At 45.7% G+C, this 20,051-nt stretch overlaps 10 protein-coding genes and 1 non-coding gene across 11 annotated transcripts; 4 read left to right on the forward strand and 7 right to left on the reverse strand.

Moving 5' to 3' along the window:
- Positions 1–102: 102 nt before the first annotated feature.
- On the forward strand, positions 103–2,691 carry KAP95 (karyopherin beta; the record flags this gene model as incomplete). The annotated part of the gene is made up of 1 exon (XM_037284737.1): positions 103–2,691. The coding sequence occupies one exon, from the start codon at positions 103–105 to the stop codon at positions 2,689–2,691; it is 2,589 nt and encodes an 862-aa protein (XP_037140633.1).
- A 444-nt stretch (positions 2,692–3,135) lies between these two features.
- Positions 3,136–3,834, forward strand: CAX4 (dolichyldiphosphatase; the record flags this gene model as incomplete). Its single annotated transcript, XM_037284738.1, has 1 exon — positions 3,136–3,834. The coding sequence occupies one exon, from the start codon at positions 3,136–3,138 to the stop codon at positions 3,832–3,834; it is 699 nt and encodes a 232-aa protein (XP_037140634.1).
- A 456-nt stretch (positions 3,835–4,290) lies between these two features.
- Positions 4,291–4,602, forward strand: CIS1 (Cis1p; the record flags this gene model as incomplete). The annotated part of the gene is made up of 1 exon (XM_037284739.1): positions 4,291–4,602. The coding sequence occupies one exon, from the start codon at positions 4,291–4,293 to the stop codon at positions 4,600–4,602; it is 312 nt and encodes a 103-aa protein (XP_037140635.1).
- A 123-nt stretch (positions 4,603–4,725) lies between these two features.
- HG536_0F02870 (bifunctional fructose-2,6-bisphosphate 2-phosphatase/6-phosphofructo-2-kinase) lies at positions 4,726–6,357 on the reverse strand (the record flags this gene model as incomplete). The annotated part of the gene is made up of 1 exon (XM_037284740.1): positions 4,726–6,357. The coding sequence occupies one exon, from the start codon at positions 6,355–6,357 to the stop codon at positions 4,726–4,728; it is 1,632 nt and encodes a 543-aa protein (XP_037140636.1).
- A 276-nt stretch (positions 6,358–6,633) lies between these two features.
- HG536_0F02880 (60S ribosomal protein uL24) lies at positions 6,634–7,197 on the reverse strand (the record flags this gene model as incomplete). Its single annotated transcript, XM_037284741.1, has 2 exons — positions 6,634–6,998; positions 7,179–7,197. 2 exons carry the CDS (start codon positions 7,195–7,197, stop codon positions 6,634–6,636), a joined length of 384 nt encoding a protein of 127 aa, XP_037140637.1.
- Positions 7,198–7,686: 489 nt separating this feature from the next.
- Positions 7,687–7,758, reverse strand: HG536_0Ftrna9R. Its single transcript has one exon. It is a non-coding gene; the product is annotated as a tRNA-Arg (tRNA).
- A 211-nt stretch (positions 7,759–7,969) lies between these two features.
- TIM21 (Tim21p) lies at positions 7,970–8,719 on the forward strand (the record flags this gene model as incomplete). Its single annotated transcript, XM_037284742.1, has 1 exon — positions 7,970–8,719. The coding sequence occupies one exon, from the start codon at positions 7,970–7,972 to the stop codon at positions 8,717–8,719; it is 750 nt and encodes a 249-aa protein (XP_037140638.1).
- A 174-nt stretch (positions 8,720–8,893) lies between these two features.
- On the reverse strand, positions 8,894–10,540 carry GAS2 (1,3-beta-glucanosyltransferase; the record flags this gene model as incomplete). The annotated part of the gene is made up of 1 exon (XM_037284743.1): positions 8,894–10,540. The coding sequence occupies one exon, from the start codon at positions 10,538–10,540 to the stop codon at positions 8,894–8,896; it is 1,647 nt and encodes a 548-aa protein (XP_037140639.1).
- A 420-nt stretch (positions 10,541–10,960) lies between these two features.
- On the reverse strand, positions 10,961–16,606 carry FKS1 (1,3-beta-D-glucan synthase; the record flags this gene model as incomplete). Its single annotated transcript, XM_037284744.1, has 1 exon — positions 10,961–16,606. The coding sequence occupies one exon, from the start codon at positions 16,604–16,606 to the stop codon at positions 10,961–10,963; it is 5,646 nt and encodes a 1,881-aa protein (XP_037140640.1).
- An 865-nt stretch (positions 16,607–17,471) lies between these two features.
- HG536_0F02920 (aldo-keto reductase superfamily protein) lies at positions 17,472–18,419 on the reverse strand (the record flags this gene model as incomplete). The annotated part of the gene is made up of 1 exon (XM_037284745.1): positions 17,472–18,419. One exon carries the CDS (start codon positions 18,417–18,419, stop codon positions 17,472–17,474), a length of 948 nt encoding a protein of 315 aa, XP_037140641.1.
- A 200-nt stretch (positions 18,420–18,619) lies between these two features.
- Positions 18,620–19,762, reverse strand: IMO32 (Imo32p; the record flags this gene model as incomplete). Its single annotated transcript, XM_037284746.1, has 1 exon — positions 18,620–19,762. The coding sequence occupies one exon, from the start codon at positions 19,760–19,762 to the stop codon at positions 18,620–18,622; it is 1,143 nt and encodes a 380-aa protein (XP_037140642.1).
- Positions 19,763–20,051: the final 289 nt, after the last annotated feature.

Below are 20,051 nucleotides of genomic sequence, written 5' to 3' on the forward strand. Positions count from 1 at the left end.
GAGTTACAGTCGAAGCATCGTCTGTCACTCCAGTAATAGGCCGGTGGCAAGTTAGTTGTCTGCTCGGTGATCTCGTTTTCCTCGTTTTGGCTGCCACGTATCATGTCGACTACAGAGGTTGCTCAGTTGTTGGAGAATACCATCCTGAGCGCGGACCAGGGTGTCAGAATCGCTAGTGAGACACAGCTGAAGAAGCTATCGAATGAAAATTTCCTGCAGTATGCTGGTCTTCTATCGAACGTGTTGATAGATTCTCAAGCCAGGTTGGAAGCGCGGATTTTGGCGGCATTGACTTTGAAGAACGAACTGATATCGAAGGACTCGGTTAAGAACCAGCAGTTTGTTCAACGTTGGCTGACTGCGATCGATCCGGCTTCTAATGAGCAGATAAAGCTGAATGCGCTGAATGGGTTGATGACCGCAGATGAGCCGCGTGTGGCGAATGCTTCCGCTCAATTGATTGCGGCAATCGCGAACATCGAGTTGCCCCGCGGCGAGTGGCTGGACTTGATGAAGACAATGGTGGAAAATACCAGTCCCTCGCAGCCGGAGAACGTGAAGAGAGCATCGCTACTGGCGCTGGGTTACATTTGTGAGAGTGCCGATCCACAGAGTCAAGTGTTGATTTCGTCGTCAAACAACATACTGATCGCCATCGTGCAGGGAGCTCAATCGTCGGAACCTTCCACACATGTCAGATTAGCCGCTTTGAATGCCTTGGCAGATTCGTTGGTGTTTATCAGGAATAACATGGAAAGAGAGGGCGAAAGGAATTATCTAATGCAGGTGGTTTGTGAGGCGACGCAAGCGCAAGATATCGATATCCAAACTGCCGCTTTCGGTTGTCTGTGTAAGATCATGTCGCTTTACTATCCGTTCATGAAACCTTATATGGAGCAGGCGCTTTACGCTTTGACCATTGCTACGATGAAGTCCACCAACGACAAAGTGGCCTCGATGGCAGTTGAATTTTGGTCAACCATTTGCGAAGAAGAAATCGACATCGCGTACGAACTCACTCAATTCCCACAATCTCCGCTACAAAGTTATAATTTCGCGTTGGCATCTCTGAAGGAAGTGGTACCCGAGCTATTGAACCTACTGGCAAGACAAAATGAGGATTTGGAAGATGACGACTGGAACGTATCCATGTCCGCAGGTGCCTGCCTACAGCTATTTGCTCAAAATTGTGGTAATCATATCCTAGAGCCCGTATTACAATTCGTCGAACAAAATATCACCAGTGAGAACTGGAGATATCGTGAAGCGTCCGTGATGGCTTTCGGATCCATCATGGATGGGCCTGATAGAACTCAGCGCACTTATTATATCCACCAAGCTTTGCCAGCGATTCTGAACTTGATGAACGATTCTTCTGTGCATGTGAAGGAGACTGCGGCCTGGTGTATCGGTAGAATCGCCGATTTGGTTGTTGACTCGATAGATCCTCAGCAGCATCTACCAGGAGTTGTCCAAGCCTGCTTAATGGGTCTACAGGACCATCCTAAGGTTGCCACAAACTGTTCTTGGACGCTGATCAATCTGGTTGAGCAGCTGGCTGAGGCAAAGCCATCACCCATTTACACTTACTACCCGCCAATTGTGGATTCCCTGATCAAAGCAGCAAACAGACCAAACAACGAGTTCAATGCTCGTGCGTCCGCGTTCTCTGCTTTAACCACTATGGTCGAATACGCCACGGATGCCGTTGCAGACATATCCGCCTCCATCTCCACTTTTGTCATGGACAAGTTAGGCCAAACCATGAGTGTCGATGAGTCACAATTGGGAATGGAGGACAGGCAGAGCTTGCAAGAGCTGCAGGCTAACATTTTAACCGTATTGGCGGCAGTGATAAGGAAGTCCCCTTCCAGCGTAGCTTCGGTTTCAGATATGCTGATGGATCTGTTCTTGAAAATTCTGGATAAGAAAGACTCGTCATACATTGAGGACGATGTCTTTTACGCCATTTCTGCCTTGGCTTCATCTTTGGGTAAGGACTTCGAGAAATATCTAGAGACTTTCTCGCCATATCTCGTGAGAGCTCTGAACCAGGTAGATTCCCAAGTGTCCATAACAGCCGTGGGATTCATCGCCGATATCTCGAATTCTTTAGAGGAAGATTTCAACAAGTACGCAACAGCGTTCATGAATGTGTTGGGGCAAATGATATCGACGGAGAACACTATGAAAGAATTAAAACCAGCTGTTCTAAGCGTGTTTGGCGACATAGCGTCGAACATAGGTTCCAACTTTACGCCTTACTTGAACGAAGTGATGGCGCTGTGTGTGGCCGCTCAAAATACGAAACCCGAAAATGGTACTTTAGAAGCCCTCGATTACCACATTAAAATTCTAGAATCAGTGCTGGACGCCTATGTCGGTACCGTGGCCGGCTTGCACAGTAACCCCGAGGCCCTATTCCCTTACGTGGGCACAATTTTCCAGTTCATCTCCCTGATTAGCGAAGATCCTCAGCTGTACGGCGAAGACTCTACAGCAAGGTCAGCCGTGGGCCTGATTGGTGACATTGCTGCCATGTACCCTGACGGATCAATTAAACAGTTTTACGCTCAAGAATGGATAGCCGAGTTCATCAAGAAGACGCGCAGCAATACGTCCTTCAGCCAATCGACAAAGGACACTGCCAGATGGGCCAGAGAGCAACAGAAACACCAGATGTCACTGTGATCTCCTGTTGAACTCGACCGACAATTTTTTTTTCTCTTCTGCCTTTTTTTTTTTTCTGATTCCCCAATTTTACCTCTAGCCTTTTCTGCATTTTTCTCATTTCCTCTTTATATTACATTTTCATGATTATACACTCTTCACCATCTCTTTATCCTCCATTCCTCCCTCTTTCTCTCTTTCCCTGTCTCTTCCTCTTTTGCATTTCAACTGATGTTGCCTGCTGGCCAGGCAACGAGTCTCTATTTCCCCAGTTTCCACTTTATAGACCTGACATTACAATTGACTTGAAGCAGCCTGGTATCGACCTCATATACTCGATCTGGCGGCAATTCGAACTTATATCTATTTTATACACTACATGGTCTGCTGGTGCTAAGCGCGGGCTCTATAGGACAAGTTCACGCCAAGCATCAGATTCTCGAAGATACATACAAAAGAACAAAGATGGCGTCCGTTGCTTCCTCGTTCAATCCAAATCTCATACCATTCGATGACACGTACATTCTGTATGATGCTAAGGATCCATTGTCGTTTCTGAGTGCCTACTTTTCCCTCTTCCCCATCGCCGTGCTGGTGTTTCAGCTTTCATGGTTCATCACCACGAGGGAGCTCGAAGCATGCATCATAGCAGCAGGCCAAGTGGCGAACGAGATCTTCAACAATATTTTGAAGATTCTTCTGAAGCAACCACGCCCCATGTCGTTCGGCGAGTCGTTCCAAAACGACACTCTACGGTCCAACTACGGAATGCCCAGTGCCCATTCCCAGTTCATGGGGTTCTTCTGCATGTACATCGGCCTACGTTACTGCTTCCGCTGGAAGGGCCTAACGAGAGCCAAACGGCTTCTCGGCGTCATAATGGTCTGCTTTATGGCTTCATGTGTGTGTTTTTCAAGAGTTTATCTCAGATATCATACTCTGGGACAAGTACTTGTGGGATTCACCGTCGGATTGGCCACGGGCTCCACCTACTTCCTGCTTGTTGGGTTTCTGAGAGAGTGGAAAATCATAGATTGGGTTCTTTCATGGAACTTAGCCCAAATCCTCTACGTCAAAGATTCTTGCAACCTGGCACCCATAACACTGGAAGAAGAGTACCACGAGTATCAAAGACGGCTACAAAAGAAATCCAAGCGGATGTAACACTGAGTTACTCTTTCTTTTCCGAAGAGGTCCCTTAGTGCTTCCTACGACACTCTGGCATGATGACTAAAAAGTCGTCGACAAAGCCAGGGTTCAGCAAGGGTAAATCCTGTGCTATGGGACCTTAATGGAGGAACCCTAGAGAACATCTTATCGGTATGGCTTATACAGGTTGATGACTAAAGCCTTATACGCTTAGCTTACGTCCGCGGACTGTAAACGGGGCTTAATGAGTAAGAAAAAAAGACAATGGCAGCGGCTTTGAAATACGAGATGAGCCTTCCATGGATACGAAATGGATGGCTAAGTGAAGGCCCTGGAAGGGCTTAGTCACCGTGCTGCTTATAGCCGTTGTCTTGATGTGATAGAAAGATATATAAATGTGAATTTCGAACTGATTGATATACTCACAATGGGTCTAGTGGAATACTTACAATAAATCAATTGCTAGAAACCATGATGAGAGAGGGCACTCAGACGAACATTACTGCAAGGTCAGACGAGATGACTTCGCGTATAACAACTTATATTGTTTCGCCAATTATATCTGTAATGTATCTGGGCCGCGGTCGCCAGGCGAGTACCAAACCCAATGTTATTACCAGAAACGACCTTCTACGAGCTGCTCAGGAGATGCCCGCTAGGCGACAGGCTAGCTCGCATAGTTTTCCCGCCGGCGGTTCGGGCAGCTCGATGGGATCTGGCGATAGAAAGCTCCGCTCAAGGAAATCACATCGCAAGGAGCATTTTGAGAGCGAAGCTGCGTAATGGGCGCTCGTCAATGGCTGGTAAGCTTGGATTTATGTATGTAGTAGCAGCCAATTTGGGTTATAAATAGAGATAGGGTTTTTTAATGAGTAACGTCAACATGTTGATTATTTGGGAATATACTTAATGAGTTGGGATGGGAATTGTCTCTGCCGTGTTTTTGAAGGGGCTGAATGAGATTTCGATCAGTTCATCTCGTGGGAAGTTCAAATCGGGCAGCTCTTCGCATGTACAGGCCATGAGGTAGCCGTATAGTACCTTTAGAGTCGATTCGTGACCGATTATCAGGATGTCCCCGCGCATCCGTTCCATTTCTAGCAGTAGCGGTTCCATTCTCACCGCCAGGTCGTGGTACGATTCAGCCCTTGGGAATCTATAATGGTACCTGTCCTTCAAAGATTCCCGGTACTCTGTTGGATAGCGCTCTTTAATTTCTTCTTCGGTGAGGTCCGCGACCACGCCGGGATGCAGCTGCTGCAGCTGGAACCGCTGGCGAACGGAGATCCCTTTGTCCATGAAGAACTTAGCTGTGTCGTACGTTCTCTTCCTTGGCGCTGTCCAAACAACAAAGGAGTCTTCGTCTGCACCATCCCAACTGGTAACCTGCTTGATCCTATGATTGCCTCTAGAGGCTGTCCTTTGCAGTGTCGCCATCGTTGGTATCAAAGTAGGGCTGTCCATCTTGCTGAAAATCTCTTCCGGTATCGGTGTAGAGCCCTTGGCCGACGAATTCGGCGTCCCATGACGTGATAATCTTCTGGAATTAATTCTGTCCAAAACAAGATCGGTCAGTATCTTGGAATAGCGCAAGCCGTCCCGATTAAGTAGCTCATCATCGATATATTTGTCCTTGTCACTGGTTCCACAGCGTGCAAAATAGACGCATCCTTTCTTTTCTCTCAGATTCATCAGGAAGAAGACGATCTTGTTAATAAGATAACCATACCGATTGTTATTTACTATCAATCTTTCGCCAAAGTTGATATACTTCACGTAGCTCAACTGCTCCTCCGGTATTATTTCCTCGTATAATGGTCTGTTGACAAGTATCCTCTGCATGAACGCGGACCTTGCCTTCTCCTTCGACAATCCCTTATAGTCCGATGACTGCGACGCCATAACTATACCTCGAGCAACAAGGTCGTCATCGGTCATGATAGACTCGATGAAAAGTACTTTTATATTAAGAGCACGAAACTTGCCCTCCAGATCCTTTCTCTCGCTGCGACGAATGTTCAAAGCATCATAAATTGCCAACTGACCCTTCGAATCCATGAAAAACTTCACCATCTCATCAAAAACCGTACTGAATATCCTTCTTCTCGTTTCCATCCCTTCCTTGGTCGAGGGAAGCGCTGAAAAGTAGTCGTCCGGTACCTCTACACCTTCTTTTCTTCTATATTCAGAGACATGGAACGATTTGGTCCTGACTCCCAACCATCTAGTATATCTAGTGATGGCAACGGACAGCAAGGTCTTGGCTGTAGCTGGGAGTCCCACCAAAACTATAAGTATCCTGCCCGCATGGAAAAGCCTACCTGATTCGGTCGAGTACAGCTGGCCCGGTGAGATATATTCCTCTACAGGGTCATGAACACCATCGGAAGTAGGTTTCTTCAAATTATTCAATCGAGCTCCACCGCTACCAGACCATCTTTTCCCAGTTCGTGCCATATGGTTTCCTGTAGGAGCAATCAATAATTCGCTACCCAATCCATTGACCAATTCCTCCTCATCTGACAGGATCGCAGCCATATTTCCTTTTTGATAATGAAATACCACTCCACTAATTCACCACCACACTCGAGAAAGCTACTCGAGTCTTCTCTCTACAATCTTTTGACCTTAGTGACCTTTAGCTACTTTGTTCGCTTCTAAGTCCCCCCGCAAGAAACCTTAGCAACTGGCGAAACCCATCGAAATATCAAACAGTAGAAAACAGTAATGGTTGTTATCGTTGGTTGTTGTTATACATGGAGGTTGAAATTAGATAAAACGACGAAGATTTTACACAATTAGTGAGCAAACAGTTTATTCCAACTTACCACCCTTTCTCTCGATCAAAGCCTTTCTGTCCTTGTCCAAATGCAACTTGGTGATGACAACTTTAGATGGGTGCAGGTTCAATTGAACAGAAGCACCGTTGGACTTCTCCTTGGTGACCTTGTCGACTTGGATGGCAAACTTCAATCTGTAAACGCTGGAGATCTTACCTTCTTGACCCTTGTTGGAACCACGGGTGACCAACACTTCGTCATCTCTTCTGATAGGCAAGGATCTGATACCGTATTGAGCTCTCAATTCCTTGGAGAGAGGAGCGGACAACAAGACACGACGCTCGGAAGATGGAGCGGTGAAGTAAGCCTTTCTGGCCTTTCTTCTGTCAGAGGAAACGTCTATGACAAGGCAAATCCGTTGTTAGTAAAGATTGTTCCACTGCTATAGCCCGAGTGCGTCCACAACTGCTGTAACGAAACGGTCTGTTCGGGCTTGCCGCAACTGTCTCTGCTTCTCAACTTGTGTCCGCACACTTGGTCGTCTTTTTTCCATCATTCACTTCCACTTCTTCAACATACCTAGAGATTGCTTAGCCATTATTATCCTTTATCCTTGCTTAGCTCGTTACACCTTGCAACCAGCCGCTAATCACGGCTCTATACTGATATTTCAGCTACCTCAGTAGCCACTAGTGTGCTAAACCGTTAGGCTTGGGTCGGCGAGCGAGCCTGCTCCCTGCAATCTAGAAGGAGCTCCCGCCCAGGTGGGAGAACTTCCAACAGAGCAGCACCGAGTCCTCCGCCTGTCTGGTCTCAGGCTAGGCAGGCTAGTCTGGCGTAACTGAGGTTAACTATACCGCCGCGGGCGGGAAAATGGGACGCGAGAGAACGGAAGCGACGCAAAAAAAAAAATGCGAAAATGGAAATTTTCAAATCCGGTGTGTGGGTTCTTTGTAACAGTCCCATCTTTATGGTAGCTTCGATTTCTTGCAGCGCAAAAATGCCACTTTCGGAAGTCAGGATTTGCCACCATGATGACATTCTTTCTACTGAGAGACCAGAGCAAAAAAATTATGGGATGTTGTGTAGCCCCCCCCGGGACTCGAACCCGGATCACATCCACCGGAAAAATGTATGCTAACCATTGCACTAAGGGGGCATAATATCCTTATGATGAATAAGCATAGCATGAGGAGTATATCCTCGGAGATCGGCTGGAATTTTTAGCGGCGTATTAAACGATGTTGTCTTTGGTATGAATAACTAAGAGTCTGGAGTTCCAGTTTAGTTGGAACCGTTCAAGGCTGATACGGGCTTCGTCCAGCAATTGCATCTACGGCCAATTACAGGTCTGCCTATATTTGCTTGAAATGATATCGGCTATTGTTTGTTTGCGCGAAAGTCCTATGGGCATTGGGAAGATGGCAAGGGCCACCATCGTGCCATCGAGATTGATGCCAGCCAAGCCAAAAGTCAACTGCAAGCCTGTTGTTTGGTCAGGGGGGCCATCTAGAAGTTACTCAACATTCAATGCACATTCAGCTACTAGCAGTAGCACTGAGGAACGAAAATCAGGGAAGAGGCTGACGATATGGCCGAAAGTCAAGGCTTTCACGACTTTTACTGCTTCTGGAACGCTTGTAATTGGAGCTGCTGGGCTCTCTGTGGTCGTAATATACCTGATCCTATCAGAACTATTTTCTCCGTCAGGGGATACCCAAATCTTTAACCGGTCGGTGTCATTGATCGAGAAAGACGAGATTGCTAGAGCTCTCCTGCAATGTAATGATACGGAGGATAGCAAGGAAAGACTTAAGGCGTATGGGGAGATCTTTACGAGCGATAAGTGGACTAGAAACAGACCGATTGTCTCTACGAAAAAGATCGATAAGAATGGCAAAGCTCATTACTTCATGAGATTCCATGTGGAATCTAGAAAGAAGAGAGGTCTTGTTCATATTGAAGCTGTCGAATCGGACAAGAATTATCAACCGGACTTTAAATCCATGTACCTCGATGTGGCCGGTGAGCAGCGCTATTATCTAATCAAACCACAGCTAGGGACTGTCGCGAAGCCTAAGGGCTTTCTTGGTGTTAACTGGGGCCCGAAGAGGAACTAACGGCGTGTTACTGTTATCTATGCGTACCTTATAGTAAATATTCCAAGCAGAGGTGGCCAGGGCCGGCCTTGCATATTGCATTAAACACTGTTTTGATTCTAACGATTTAATGTCCCAAGTTTGTCTAGTCTATTCATTATGGTTATAAATATCTAACGATGGAAGAACCATAATTCATAACAGAAGGCTCGCAATGAAGACTGTTACGAATAAGATTGCATATCCTGAATTTTTATATTGCGTGGTAGATCCGGAACCGGCCTTTGGTGTTGGCACATCCGTTGCGACTCTATTTCCATCGTTCTCGACAATTGTTTCCGAAGGCGATGTGCTTGACTGAAAGTTCATGATATCAAACCCAAATTTGGAGCATTTGGCGTCATTCGACAAGCTTTTGTACTGACTGTTGAAATAAACATTTTTACCCGCAAAGGGACATATATTTCCTCCATTATCATTTGCGCTATGGGCAGCATTATTGATGGCATATAGTTTGCTGATCTGAAGGGCAAGCTTCTGTTCAGTGGAACAATCTGCGAATTTACCATAAACTCCACTCGAACCATCCGCCATGATATCAGAGCAGTTCACTTTACTGCAAACAGTATCGAATAGTTCCTGATATTTGGTAGAATCCTCATAGGGAACAACGAGGCAGGGCAGATATGTGCCCAGACAGTCACATTTTTCAACATCTGGTTTTGGAGGAACTTTGTTACTTGCCTTCCAATCCTTATTTGAACCAGCGGAGGGGCATTTGATACTTCTGTTGCGCTCAGAATTTGCGTATTCTTTCTTTTGTGTGCCTTCAGGCTTAGCCTTCGAATATTCATTGCGCAAGTATTCAAAATCATCTAGCTTTTCAACATCTCCATTATCATTTATTTTGACGACACCATACTCATTTTCTTCCTCGAAATACATGTATGCAAGACCTCCGGACCAGGTCTTGGACATCTTTGGTCCGAATAAGGCGCCGACCTCCGTGAAAGGTCTTGGTCTCACAAGATTACATCCAAATTCAGAAAAAAAAATCGGTAAAGGATAATCTTCAAATTCCTCCGTGCGCTCTTTGTAGCCACTAGTTCCATAGGACGAGTACCCGCACCATTCATACATATTAACACCATAAAAGTCCGCATGGTCATCGTCACAAGCAAAATACTGGGCCAAGTTTTCTCTAGTATCTGCATCGTCATTTGAGGAATAACCAACAGGGATCTTTCGATATTTCTGACCTTTGATGTACTCTTTGACGTCTCTGATAGCAGCTTTAACAAAAGGAGACGCATGAGTGTTGGTTTTGTCATTTGTCACCTCATTTCCAGCGAAAAATCCTAAAATATTTGAATATTTGTGCATTGCATCAACCACATCTTTATATCTTCTCCATATGTTAACGTCCCAAACTGGTTTGTCCCTTGGAATAGAAACATCCGGTTCAGCTAGATCCAGTAAAACGTAGATACCAGCTTCTGAAAGAGCATCCATACATTCATCATGCGATTTGGTAGGGTCGATGGAATAGACTCGGATCGTATTTACACCTAGCTCCTGTAGTAAAGGAATGTCTCTCAAACAAATTTCCGGGTCGGCCAATGGATCAATGTACTTCGTCTCATAGGTGCCTTCAGCCGCTTCGAGTTCTTGCAGGCTTCTGCTAGGTTGATAAGCAATACCCTTCATAAAAAATTGCTCACCAGTAGTAGACTCAAAAAACTTATTTCCTATTATCTCTATCTCCGCAACATTATTTATTTGAGTTGGTACCCCAACTACCGTTCTTACCATGAGTAAGATGGTAGATATCAAACTAATCATACTGTCTAAACTCGTTATCAGCTTTCCGTGTATTCAAAATATGCTTAGATTGTATGTTCCACAATAAAACCTGGAGTAGTAGGTGATTAAAGATGTACAGTTCATTTTACACAAATATTGTCGCCTCCGCCAGACATTCATTTTGTGACGCCTGAGAACGGCGCGCACGATTAATTACTGGAGAGCGATCAGGAAGGAGAGAACATCAAATAGAGCTAAATGTATTCCCGAATGAGCGTCCATAAAACATTGCGAATTCTAACGGTAATGAATGATTATATATAACATAGGGAGAGTATACAGTAATATTGAAATAGCCAATGAATCTCCGGATTCAATTGCGCTCCTGATGCTATCAACGCAGATGCGAACATAACAATATACAATCTCCTATTTGACCTCTGAGCGGCGTGGCTACGATCATTTGATCGTTGACCAGGTCTTCATTGAAGGAGTGTGTGTGTAATAATGGCTTACGTATGTCGACATTTGGAAGCCTGTATCATTATTCGACTTGTTTCTTGGCTGAACCAAATTCTTGAACGTACCAGTCAAACTGGAACCAATGTTAGATGGAACCTTACTGGAGGCGACAGCTGGCCCAACAATACAAGCAGCGAATATGAGTAGAATGACAAAATATAGCGAGCTGTACTTTCTCACCATACGCTTCCGCAGTCTTGTTTGTTTCAAGGAATAGATTGGGGGACGGATTTGACGGGAAGGCTTTAACCAGAACAACATAATAGAATGAAACTTGTCAATACCAGGGATACAAAGTAGCGGGAATTGGCAGAACAAGAGGATGTGGCCTAAAACAAAATCAGCAGCGAACTCCGATAGCTCGACGACCTTTGCGGCAAGTTCTCTGCTTGGTTGAGTCCATGCCATGTAACCCAAACCGGCACCGTACCATTTGCCTGTCCAGAAGGCGGTATTTGAATGATCGTTCTTGAATTCTCGGGTCAGCAAGAAGACAGTAATGAATTGGAAAATCAATCTCTGACATTGAATACAAGTAATGACACCCAACAACATTCTAGCGAAATGGAAACCTTCCAAGACCCACATCACAATGAAAAATACAATATGAACAACGACGGCTACACCATGGGCAATGCCTGCCATGACAGAACCAGTCCTCTTGCAGCACATACCAAATAATGGACCAGAACAGCAGGACATACCCATGCAGAAAAACAGAACACCTAAATCGATCACTATTGGGGCCAACGTACAGATGATGATACGCAGAGTAGAGTTAACTCTGTCATCATCAGTCGTTTTGACACCTGTTTGAGCGTTCATAAAAGTGAACGCAACGAAGCAGCCTGCAGCATAGACGGCGCATGGGAAAATTTCAGAGAAAATCAGATTTGTTCTGTGAGCTCTAGCGGCGTCACCAGCAGCTTTCTCGGATTCATCACCGACCAGCTTACGTTTGAACCCAGTGACACGGGATCTAGACATTCTGACATAACCAATCCAGGAGTTTCTGTGATATTTATTATTTCCTCTGGATAACCAACGAACGTAGTCTCTATAATCTAGGAAAAAGTCCTGCCATGAAAATTGATGAGGATTGAAGAGGAATGGAGAAAACATCAGAGACGATAGCGAGGCCCAGAACCACAGCAATGGAGCTTGCCAGTGAGCAATAGTACTGAACAGTAACATCAGCATTGATCTAGACCCCATATAAATCGCAGAGCCAGCAAATCTTGAGTAAAGAATTGAGAACGGAATACGAGCAGTTGCAAAACCACGACCGGTTGAAATATAACGTGCTCCACCAACACTCATATCGCTCAACAAAGCGGCAGAATAAATTTGACCAGCAAACACTTCGAACATAGGAGACAAAGACAGAATGTGGCGGAAGAATCTTTGCGTGGCTTTCCATAAACCACGCTCTATCAACTCTTGAACGACAATAGGAATAAAAGCAATGAAAAAGACGATAAAGATGGAAAGAGTGTAACGTCTGACCCAATCAATCACAGGAGAAAGATTGTAACAGCCAATTGGGTACATAACATCAGTGATTGGCGTGTACCTATTATAGATACAGATAATGGACTCATGAGCCAATGAATTCATGTTAACCAAGGTCAACATGAACAATTGCAGTGATAGTTGAATGAACAAGTTGTTCAGATGGAAACCAGGATGTGCGTAATAAAACGAAAGAAAACGGTCAATAGGCAATTGGGTACCTAGATAATAGTACTCACGGGATAACATTTGCTCACCCATACCCGCACCAATTTTAGTTGTGAAATTCAAAATTGTACCGAAACCCAAATCTCTACCTTTACCACACTGGTAATATTCACAGTGCTTAATACGACCACCACGTAACATGGCATTCATACCGGCGTAAATATCTTCGTTCAAATGCAAACCTTTTTGCGCCTTGGAAACACCACCTCTTGTCGTCATAAAAGTTGCATTGACGAAATCTGGATGACCATAATGCAATTTACCACCAATTTGCGCCAGAGTACGAGCGAACAAGGTACCGAAAGTTTGCTCCTTACCGGCTGCCACATCACCAAGAACACCAGAATTTTCAGAAAAAATGTATTCTCTGGCACCCACGATGGCCACTGGATGATTAGTGGCCTGTTCTTCGTATCTCAAACCTGGCGCATATGGATTGATTTGCTCCACGTTCAGTTCTTCAAACTCGGCTAAAACAGATCTAATCTTCAAACATTCTTCCAGATAGTTATCCTGATTGGCATCAATCAACTGAATATATTCACCTCTGTAAAAGATCAACGCATGATTTTGATTGTCAGATTTACCGTCACCAAGAATTGGGTTGCCAGATAACTGGACTCTGAACTTTGGACGTCTACGTCCATTTTCCAGGATTTCACAGTGGCCATCAATCAAAGCAGAGTAGATTCTTGGCTCCTCACCCTCGTTTAGTGGAGGCTCTTCATCCAAGTAAGCAATCTGTAAGTCTGGGTATGCTCTTAGTAGAAATTCAGCATTCTCCAATTCATGTGGTTTGAACTTAGCCAATCTTTGCATGGAAACCAAAAATTTGAACTTTCTTCTAGCCATCTTTTCCAGTTCTCTTTCCAGACCTTCCGCATTTCCGCCAAACATTTGCACGATTTCCGGATTCTCAACACGGTACAAAAGCTTAATAGCTCTCGAGTAGTTCATAAACCCAGAAACAGTACGATATAATGTCTGTGATCTTAAAGATGCCCAGATACGGGTACGTAGTGTGTATTCAGGTGCAGCAGATTTGAAACCGATACAGTAAAAGGGCAAATCGTCGATTTGAGACTTCAAAGCGTCTTCTTTACCCTCTGGATCTTCACCACCTTCATATGCCGCGGTTTCCTCGGCTAAGATTTTGGTATCCTTGACGAAACATTCCCATTCAACAGGATGTAATTGTTTTAGATATTCCAGCAGAGTGACTCTTGAGAATTGGTCGTCTTCACGAATAATTTCTCTCAAGGAAAGAAGAATTCTTTCAGCGTAATGAGGAGTCAAAACGGTGAATGTTGGCATGTTATCAACTGGCAAAGGTTCAGGAATTGGTGTGGATAAGGATTGGGCGAAGAAAGAGATACGGCGCTCAGCTTCGGAATCTCTTGGGAAAAACTCTGTGTCAAAATTGTTATCATCTTGAGAGACAAAGAAGGTAGGGGCTCTTAGAGTTCTCTTTCCCTCAATCTCTGATGGAACTTGATGATAAAGCAGTTTTTGGACATGGTCAATAGCTAACAGATGTTCTCTGTACATGGAAATAACAATGGCGTTCCAAACTTGAGAGATCAAAACCTTAGGCTTGTACTTGATCTCCATATCGGTAGTGGCCAAGATCTTAGAGTAAATTCTCTTTGGTAATCTAGTGAAGATATTTCTCCACGGAGTCAGAATGGAAATACCCAACCAGAAGGATTTACCGACGGAGAATATTGTGTTGATAATGATATACCACAGATAAGTATCCAAGAAGAACAGGATAAAATCGGTTGCGATCATTAAACCTAGAACGATCTTTGGTTGTTGCCTACAAAGCTTCGCTCCCCACCAATATTCTCCAGTACATCTCATTGTCATAGTGGATAGAATTCTGATTGGATCTCTCAAAGACAGAATCAAGAAGAAGTAAGATTCAGAGAACTTAGCAGCAAACACTGTAGTCCAAACCAAATAGGATAGCCACATATCGATACCAGTCAATGGAGCGAACGATGCGGTGAAAGTTTGAGAAGCAACATAACGTCTAGTAGATTTCTTCATATAGGAAGTGAACAAACCACCTAGAGGCATAATGGCAAAAAAGAGGACAGTGGCTACAGCCACGAAGAACATAACTGCTGCCACGACATGAGCGGCCTCGGAGTTAACAGTCTCTTTTTCATAGGCAAACACGAAGATAATCGGACCCAAGTTAATTCCAAAGATGGCACATAAGAACCAAAAACGACGAGAAAGATGCTGTGCACCTGCCCATTTCCTTGGAACAAAAGACCACTCACAAATCGTAGCGAAAAGTTGAATCAAACTGGCCAAAGAACCGCCCAGAGCAGCTGAGGCCCATCTGTAAGCGGGCACCGGTTGATTGTTCACCAATTGTTGATAGTCATGTGTATAAAGAGTAGGAGCGTTATAAGCCACATACATCCAGTAGATGGAAGCATGGATGACCCAAATACGGTTGAAGTTAGTAACCAGGTGTAACCAGGAACGAGTTTCTTTGAAAGTCTTGAAGAAAACATCACTCCAGAGAACGTCACCCAATCTCAGGTAACGCTCCTCAACATTCAAGTCAATTAACCTCGTACCGTCTTCAAAGACGATCTTGGCGATACCTTCAGGGTACCAGAAAAGCTGGTTAACATCGTCGTAACCGATAACCTTGTTATGATCTCTTTCACGTTTCACAAAACGACCGTCGGCGATTTCATAAACTTGGTCTCTCAAGAAGCGGTAAAGCGGAGAGATGACCCTGTTTAAGTAATCACCCTCGGGCATAGGTTCCGATCTTTGCTGACACATTGGAGAATCCAAATAATCCAAGGCACATTTGTAGATGAAACAGAGACACTCAGAAGTGAATCTGACCTGGTTTGCTTCACCCCAGCACAGCAAGTACAAGGCAATTTGACGAACCTTCTCAAGTGGAGACATTTGGTTCATCTTTGCCTTCCATCTGAAATCTGCCGCCTCGAGAGAGGTATCACCTTCCAATTGGTTCAGAGTAGCCTCTGTATCTTCGGCGTTACTCTCCTCGATAGCCTTCTTATTCTTTTTCTTTGCTTTTCTTGCCTTTCTCGACAGCTTACCCAGGCTCATGTTTCTGAAACCAACGGCGTCATCCATGTCTAACTGAGCAGCAAAATACCACTTCTTGTAGTTTGCCGTATCGCCTCCGATGTAATCCGCATGCACAGACAATAGAGCCTGCTCAGGAGCCATTCTCGAAGCTCGAGAGTCCAGTAAAGTCATGAAATGATCAAACATGTTCCTCATAGAGTCTCTCTGGAACCCGAACCGGTTCGTCAAATCGATAAAGATATCTTCGATCTGCTCAATCGTCACCGGGGACTGGTTGTCTGCAGTCCAGGCAGGATATGGGTCATTGGGCAAGGCCATGGCGATGGCTGCTGGATCGTAACCCTCGCCGCCGTAAATCGGCGTCGAAGCGCCAGACGATCCCGGCTCCCCATAACTCATCTGTGACGGAGTGTACTGGCCATTGCCCGCGTAGCTGTCGTAGCCCGGTGTGCCGGGAGGACCGTAGCTACTGAAATCGGAAAAATTCTCGGGATTCTGGCCCGGTCCACGAGGCTGGTTGTAGAACCCGTCTGCTCCAGCGTAATCCGCCTGGTCGGCGTCGTATGGGTCACCACCCATCATATGTTGATTACCGTATGCGTCACCTGACATGTTGGGATCATAATATGCATCATTAGCGGGATAAACAGGTTGACCGTACTGGTCGTACGCCTGATCCTGACCATCATACCCAGCGGTGTTCTGGTCTCGGTATGGAGGCTGGTTATCGTTGGGATGACCGTTGTAGGACATCTTTTCGATGGGAAAGAAACAGAATGAATTCCTAGCGAGTGTCTGAGAATAGCTTTCTTACGAAACCTCTATATTCGAAATATAATCGTCCAAAAAACACCTGATGCTATTGATCTCCCTTCCTCTTTCTTTCTTATACCGTATTATAACCAGCAAGCAGAAGATGTAGTGGTTTGTAGGGAGAAGAGAAGAGAAGAGAAACTCGAACTTAGTAACGAGACGCCTTCTTCGACGAGAGTAAGTGGAACGGAAATGAAGGAGGAAAAAAAAAAGTGATTTAAAAGGTGAGTTTTAAGAAACTCTTTTAAAAGAGGTGATAGGCTTATGCAAGGATGAAAAAAAGAACTTGACGAAGTAAATTAAAGTCGACAAGCGATGGTTGCGAGAGCCGGACGGACATAGAAAGAGGTACGTCTGAGTGCCTGGTTGATTCGCTGATCTAGTGTTACAACCAAACTGCAGAGAATTTTCGTGTATCTTTAACCTATCTTAACGGAGAGAACTCGCTGGGCATCAGATCCTTTACGCGTACTGCCGGATCAGACCCCAAGGCGGGAAAAATTTTTTTTGTTCTCTTGAAACCGAGAGAAAGCGGTAAAAAACGATCTTTTCGCCGCACCGTCGGGCGCCCGTGCACCGCACCTGTGATGCCGCGGGTAGCGCGCCGCGTCGGAACGGATCTATAAAAAGAAGCGCGTCGCGTTGGTGGGGCACCGGGCCAAGCCCCGTTTTTCGAGCTATTTTTAGTTTGCCCAAAAGGGAATATACGCGAAAAAGAAAAAAATCTCTTTTCCCGCGACGCGTCGCAATAGCCGTATCTAGAGATAACGATTTCCAGTTTGCTATATACGTGCACTTTGTACGACTATAGAGGTTGTTGTGCTTGCGAGTCGTAGTCTGCATAGACTTCGTTCCAGTACAATCTAAGAGGCTTGTGTAGCAGACCCAGCGATGTAATTTGGTCCACCTCTTGATCTGTGAGATCAAAGGTAAAGAGGTTCTCCTGTGCATCCTTCACTCTTGCAGGCTTCGACGAAGTCGTGACAGGAATCACGTGGCGCTTGGTAACCCATCTCAGTAGGATAAGAGCTTCGCTCTTGTTGTATTTGGAAGCGAGTTGTTCCAGGTAGTGGTAGAACGGGGCTCCTGCGGCTGTTTTTAGCTCGTCAGATTTTCTCTGTAGAGGCGCCAGAGGCGAATATGCTTCCAGTTGGATTTGCTGCTGCTGGCAGAATTGGAAGATGCCCGGAGTCTGATTCTGTAAAAAAGCGTGGAACTCGATCTGGTTCACTTGCGGTTTCACTTTACCCGATTTGAGTATTCTCTGCAGGTCGCTGACGCGGAAGTTGGACACTCCGATATTCTTGGCCTTGCCGCTCTCGTACAGCGCTTCCAATTCGCTCCAGGCGTCCTCCAGGGAGTACCCCTGTCTGCTGATGAAAGGGCAGTGAATCAGGTACAGATCGACGTAGTCGACGCCCATCCTGGCCAGTCCTCTTTCGAAGCTTTCGGAGACGGTTCTCCCGTCGTTGGCCTGCGGAGAGAACTTGTCAGTGATGAAAATCTGGTCCCGGGGCCTGTTGCTCTGTTCCAACGCCTTTCCGACTTCCACGTACGTGTTATAACATTCTGCGGCGTCGATGTGGATGACGCCAGGCAGACTTAGGGCGTATTTGATCTGCTCAATCAACTCCGGTGAGATAACCTCTTCTTGTCCCTGCTTCTTGAACCATGCAGTACCCGTTCCAATGATCCCCACAGCGGGAATCTTGTTCCCGTTATTTAGCGTCACAAACTGCTGATTGGTAGCCATCTCTGTAGCCCTCCTGGATGTGGTTGCTCCCCGCTTGTCTCTTGGGCGCTGCTTTAATACTCAGGGAGCGCTCAAGGGTAATGAAGCTTGCTGATTTAAGAGCGCGCGGCGCTGCTATAAGATACAGAGCTAAGCGTGAGTCATACGCTGAGTAATCAATCGATCTAGTATGTAGCGAGAGCGACGTGTTTGAAACATAACTACAATCTTGAAGCCTTCAATTCGTCTTCGTGTCTTTCCACAAACTCGACGATGTTTTGCACACATTCCCGTGGCTTCTCGGTGTTGACCCAATGACCAGCATCTATGTCTCTGACTTCGAAATTGGGGAAAAAATTGCCTATGTCTGCGAGATACTCGTCTGCAACGTAGTGGGATCTTATGCCTCGGATGAACAGTGAAGGACCAGTAAATCTGTGGACCCACGGGTTAAACTCCCAGTTGGAGATGTTGCCCTTCACGATGGCGTCGTTCAGGATGCCGAGCGGGATTCTGGACTTGAACTTCCACTGGCCTGTCTCCTCGTCCTTGACTCTCTGCAGCACGGTGAGCAAAAACTGTCTGACGACGCTCTTTTCTTCTACTTCTTTCAAAGCTTCCTCGGCTTGCTTGGCCGTCTGGATGCCAGGGTCGTTGATAATCTGTAGAAGCTTCTTCGTGTATCGTGGGAACGCATTCATCGGCGGCGTAGCCACCGGAGCGTTGTCTATACTGACCAGCATAGAGCAAAGCTCCGGTTTTCTCAACACGACGCTCATGGCAACCTTGGCACCCATGGAATGACCCACGATAATGGGTTTCTTTGCATCCGGGCGGTTCAGGATCTTTTCTGCGATGAATCTTTCCACATCCAGCGCCATCGAAGTATAATCATGCCTGCCAATATGCGGCGATGCTCCATGGTTTCGCAGGTCGGGCAAGTACACATCTCGTTCCAGCAACTCGTTCAACTCGCGGCCAATCGACCGGTTGTTCATCCGATTGCCAAAGAGCCCATGTAGGATGATGATAGACGGCTTCTCCGGAATGAACTGACAAGTGTGGTCCTTCACCAGATCGTACGCCAATTCCACCGAAGGGATGGCATCTGACAGCAGGTCCTTGTTGAGAACTTCAGTCGAGCCATATTTCCCCTGCGAGGTCGTCGTCTGGAAGGTATTGTTGTGATGATCAAACAACGGACCCGCTGGAGTCCGCTCAGCGTCTGAAGAGTACAATTTCACCTGAACAGGCCGGACATACTGACGAAGAGATAAAATCCGCGAGATCCCGACCTTTGAAACAACAAGCTTGCTGGAAAGGTACTCAATTCTTGATCTAGCCCCAGTCAACTCTCTTCTCATCAGAATAGTCAACTGTATTCTGTACAATAAACTTGAAGAAACAAAACAAGAGAATTCAACCTCGGTAGTCTAGCAAAGAAAGCGATTCCCAACGGCAATAAACTGCTTCACTCATTTATATATACTATATATCCGTAGATAAACGGGCTTATCGTCGTGCTCATCGGCCTTGATCTGGTTGCTCACAAATGAACTTACCCCCACTACTCCCTCAGTGTTCTCGAAACGACGTCAACTCGTACGCCCGCGCCCAGCCCGCATCGCCTTGCAATCTTGGGGAGGGGCAGAA

The sequence above is a fragment of the Torulaspora globosa genome, chromosome 6, assembly GCF_014133895.1.
Source record: "Torulaspora globosa chromosome 6, complete sequence".
NCBI lineage: Eukaryota > Fungi > Ascomycota > Saccharomycetes > Saccharomycetales > Saccharomycetaceae > Torulaspora > Torulaspora globosa.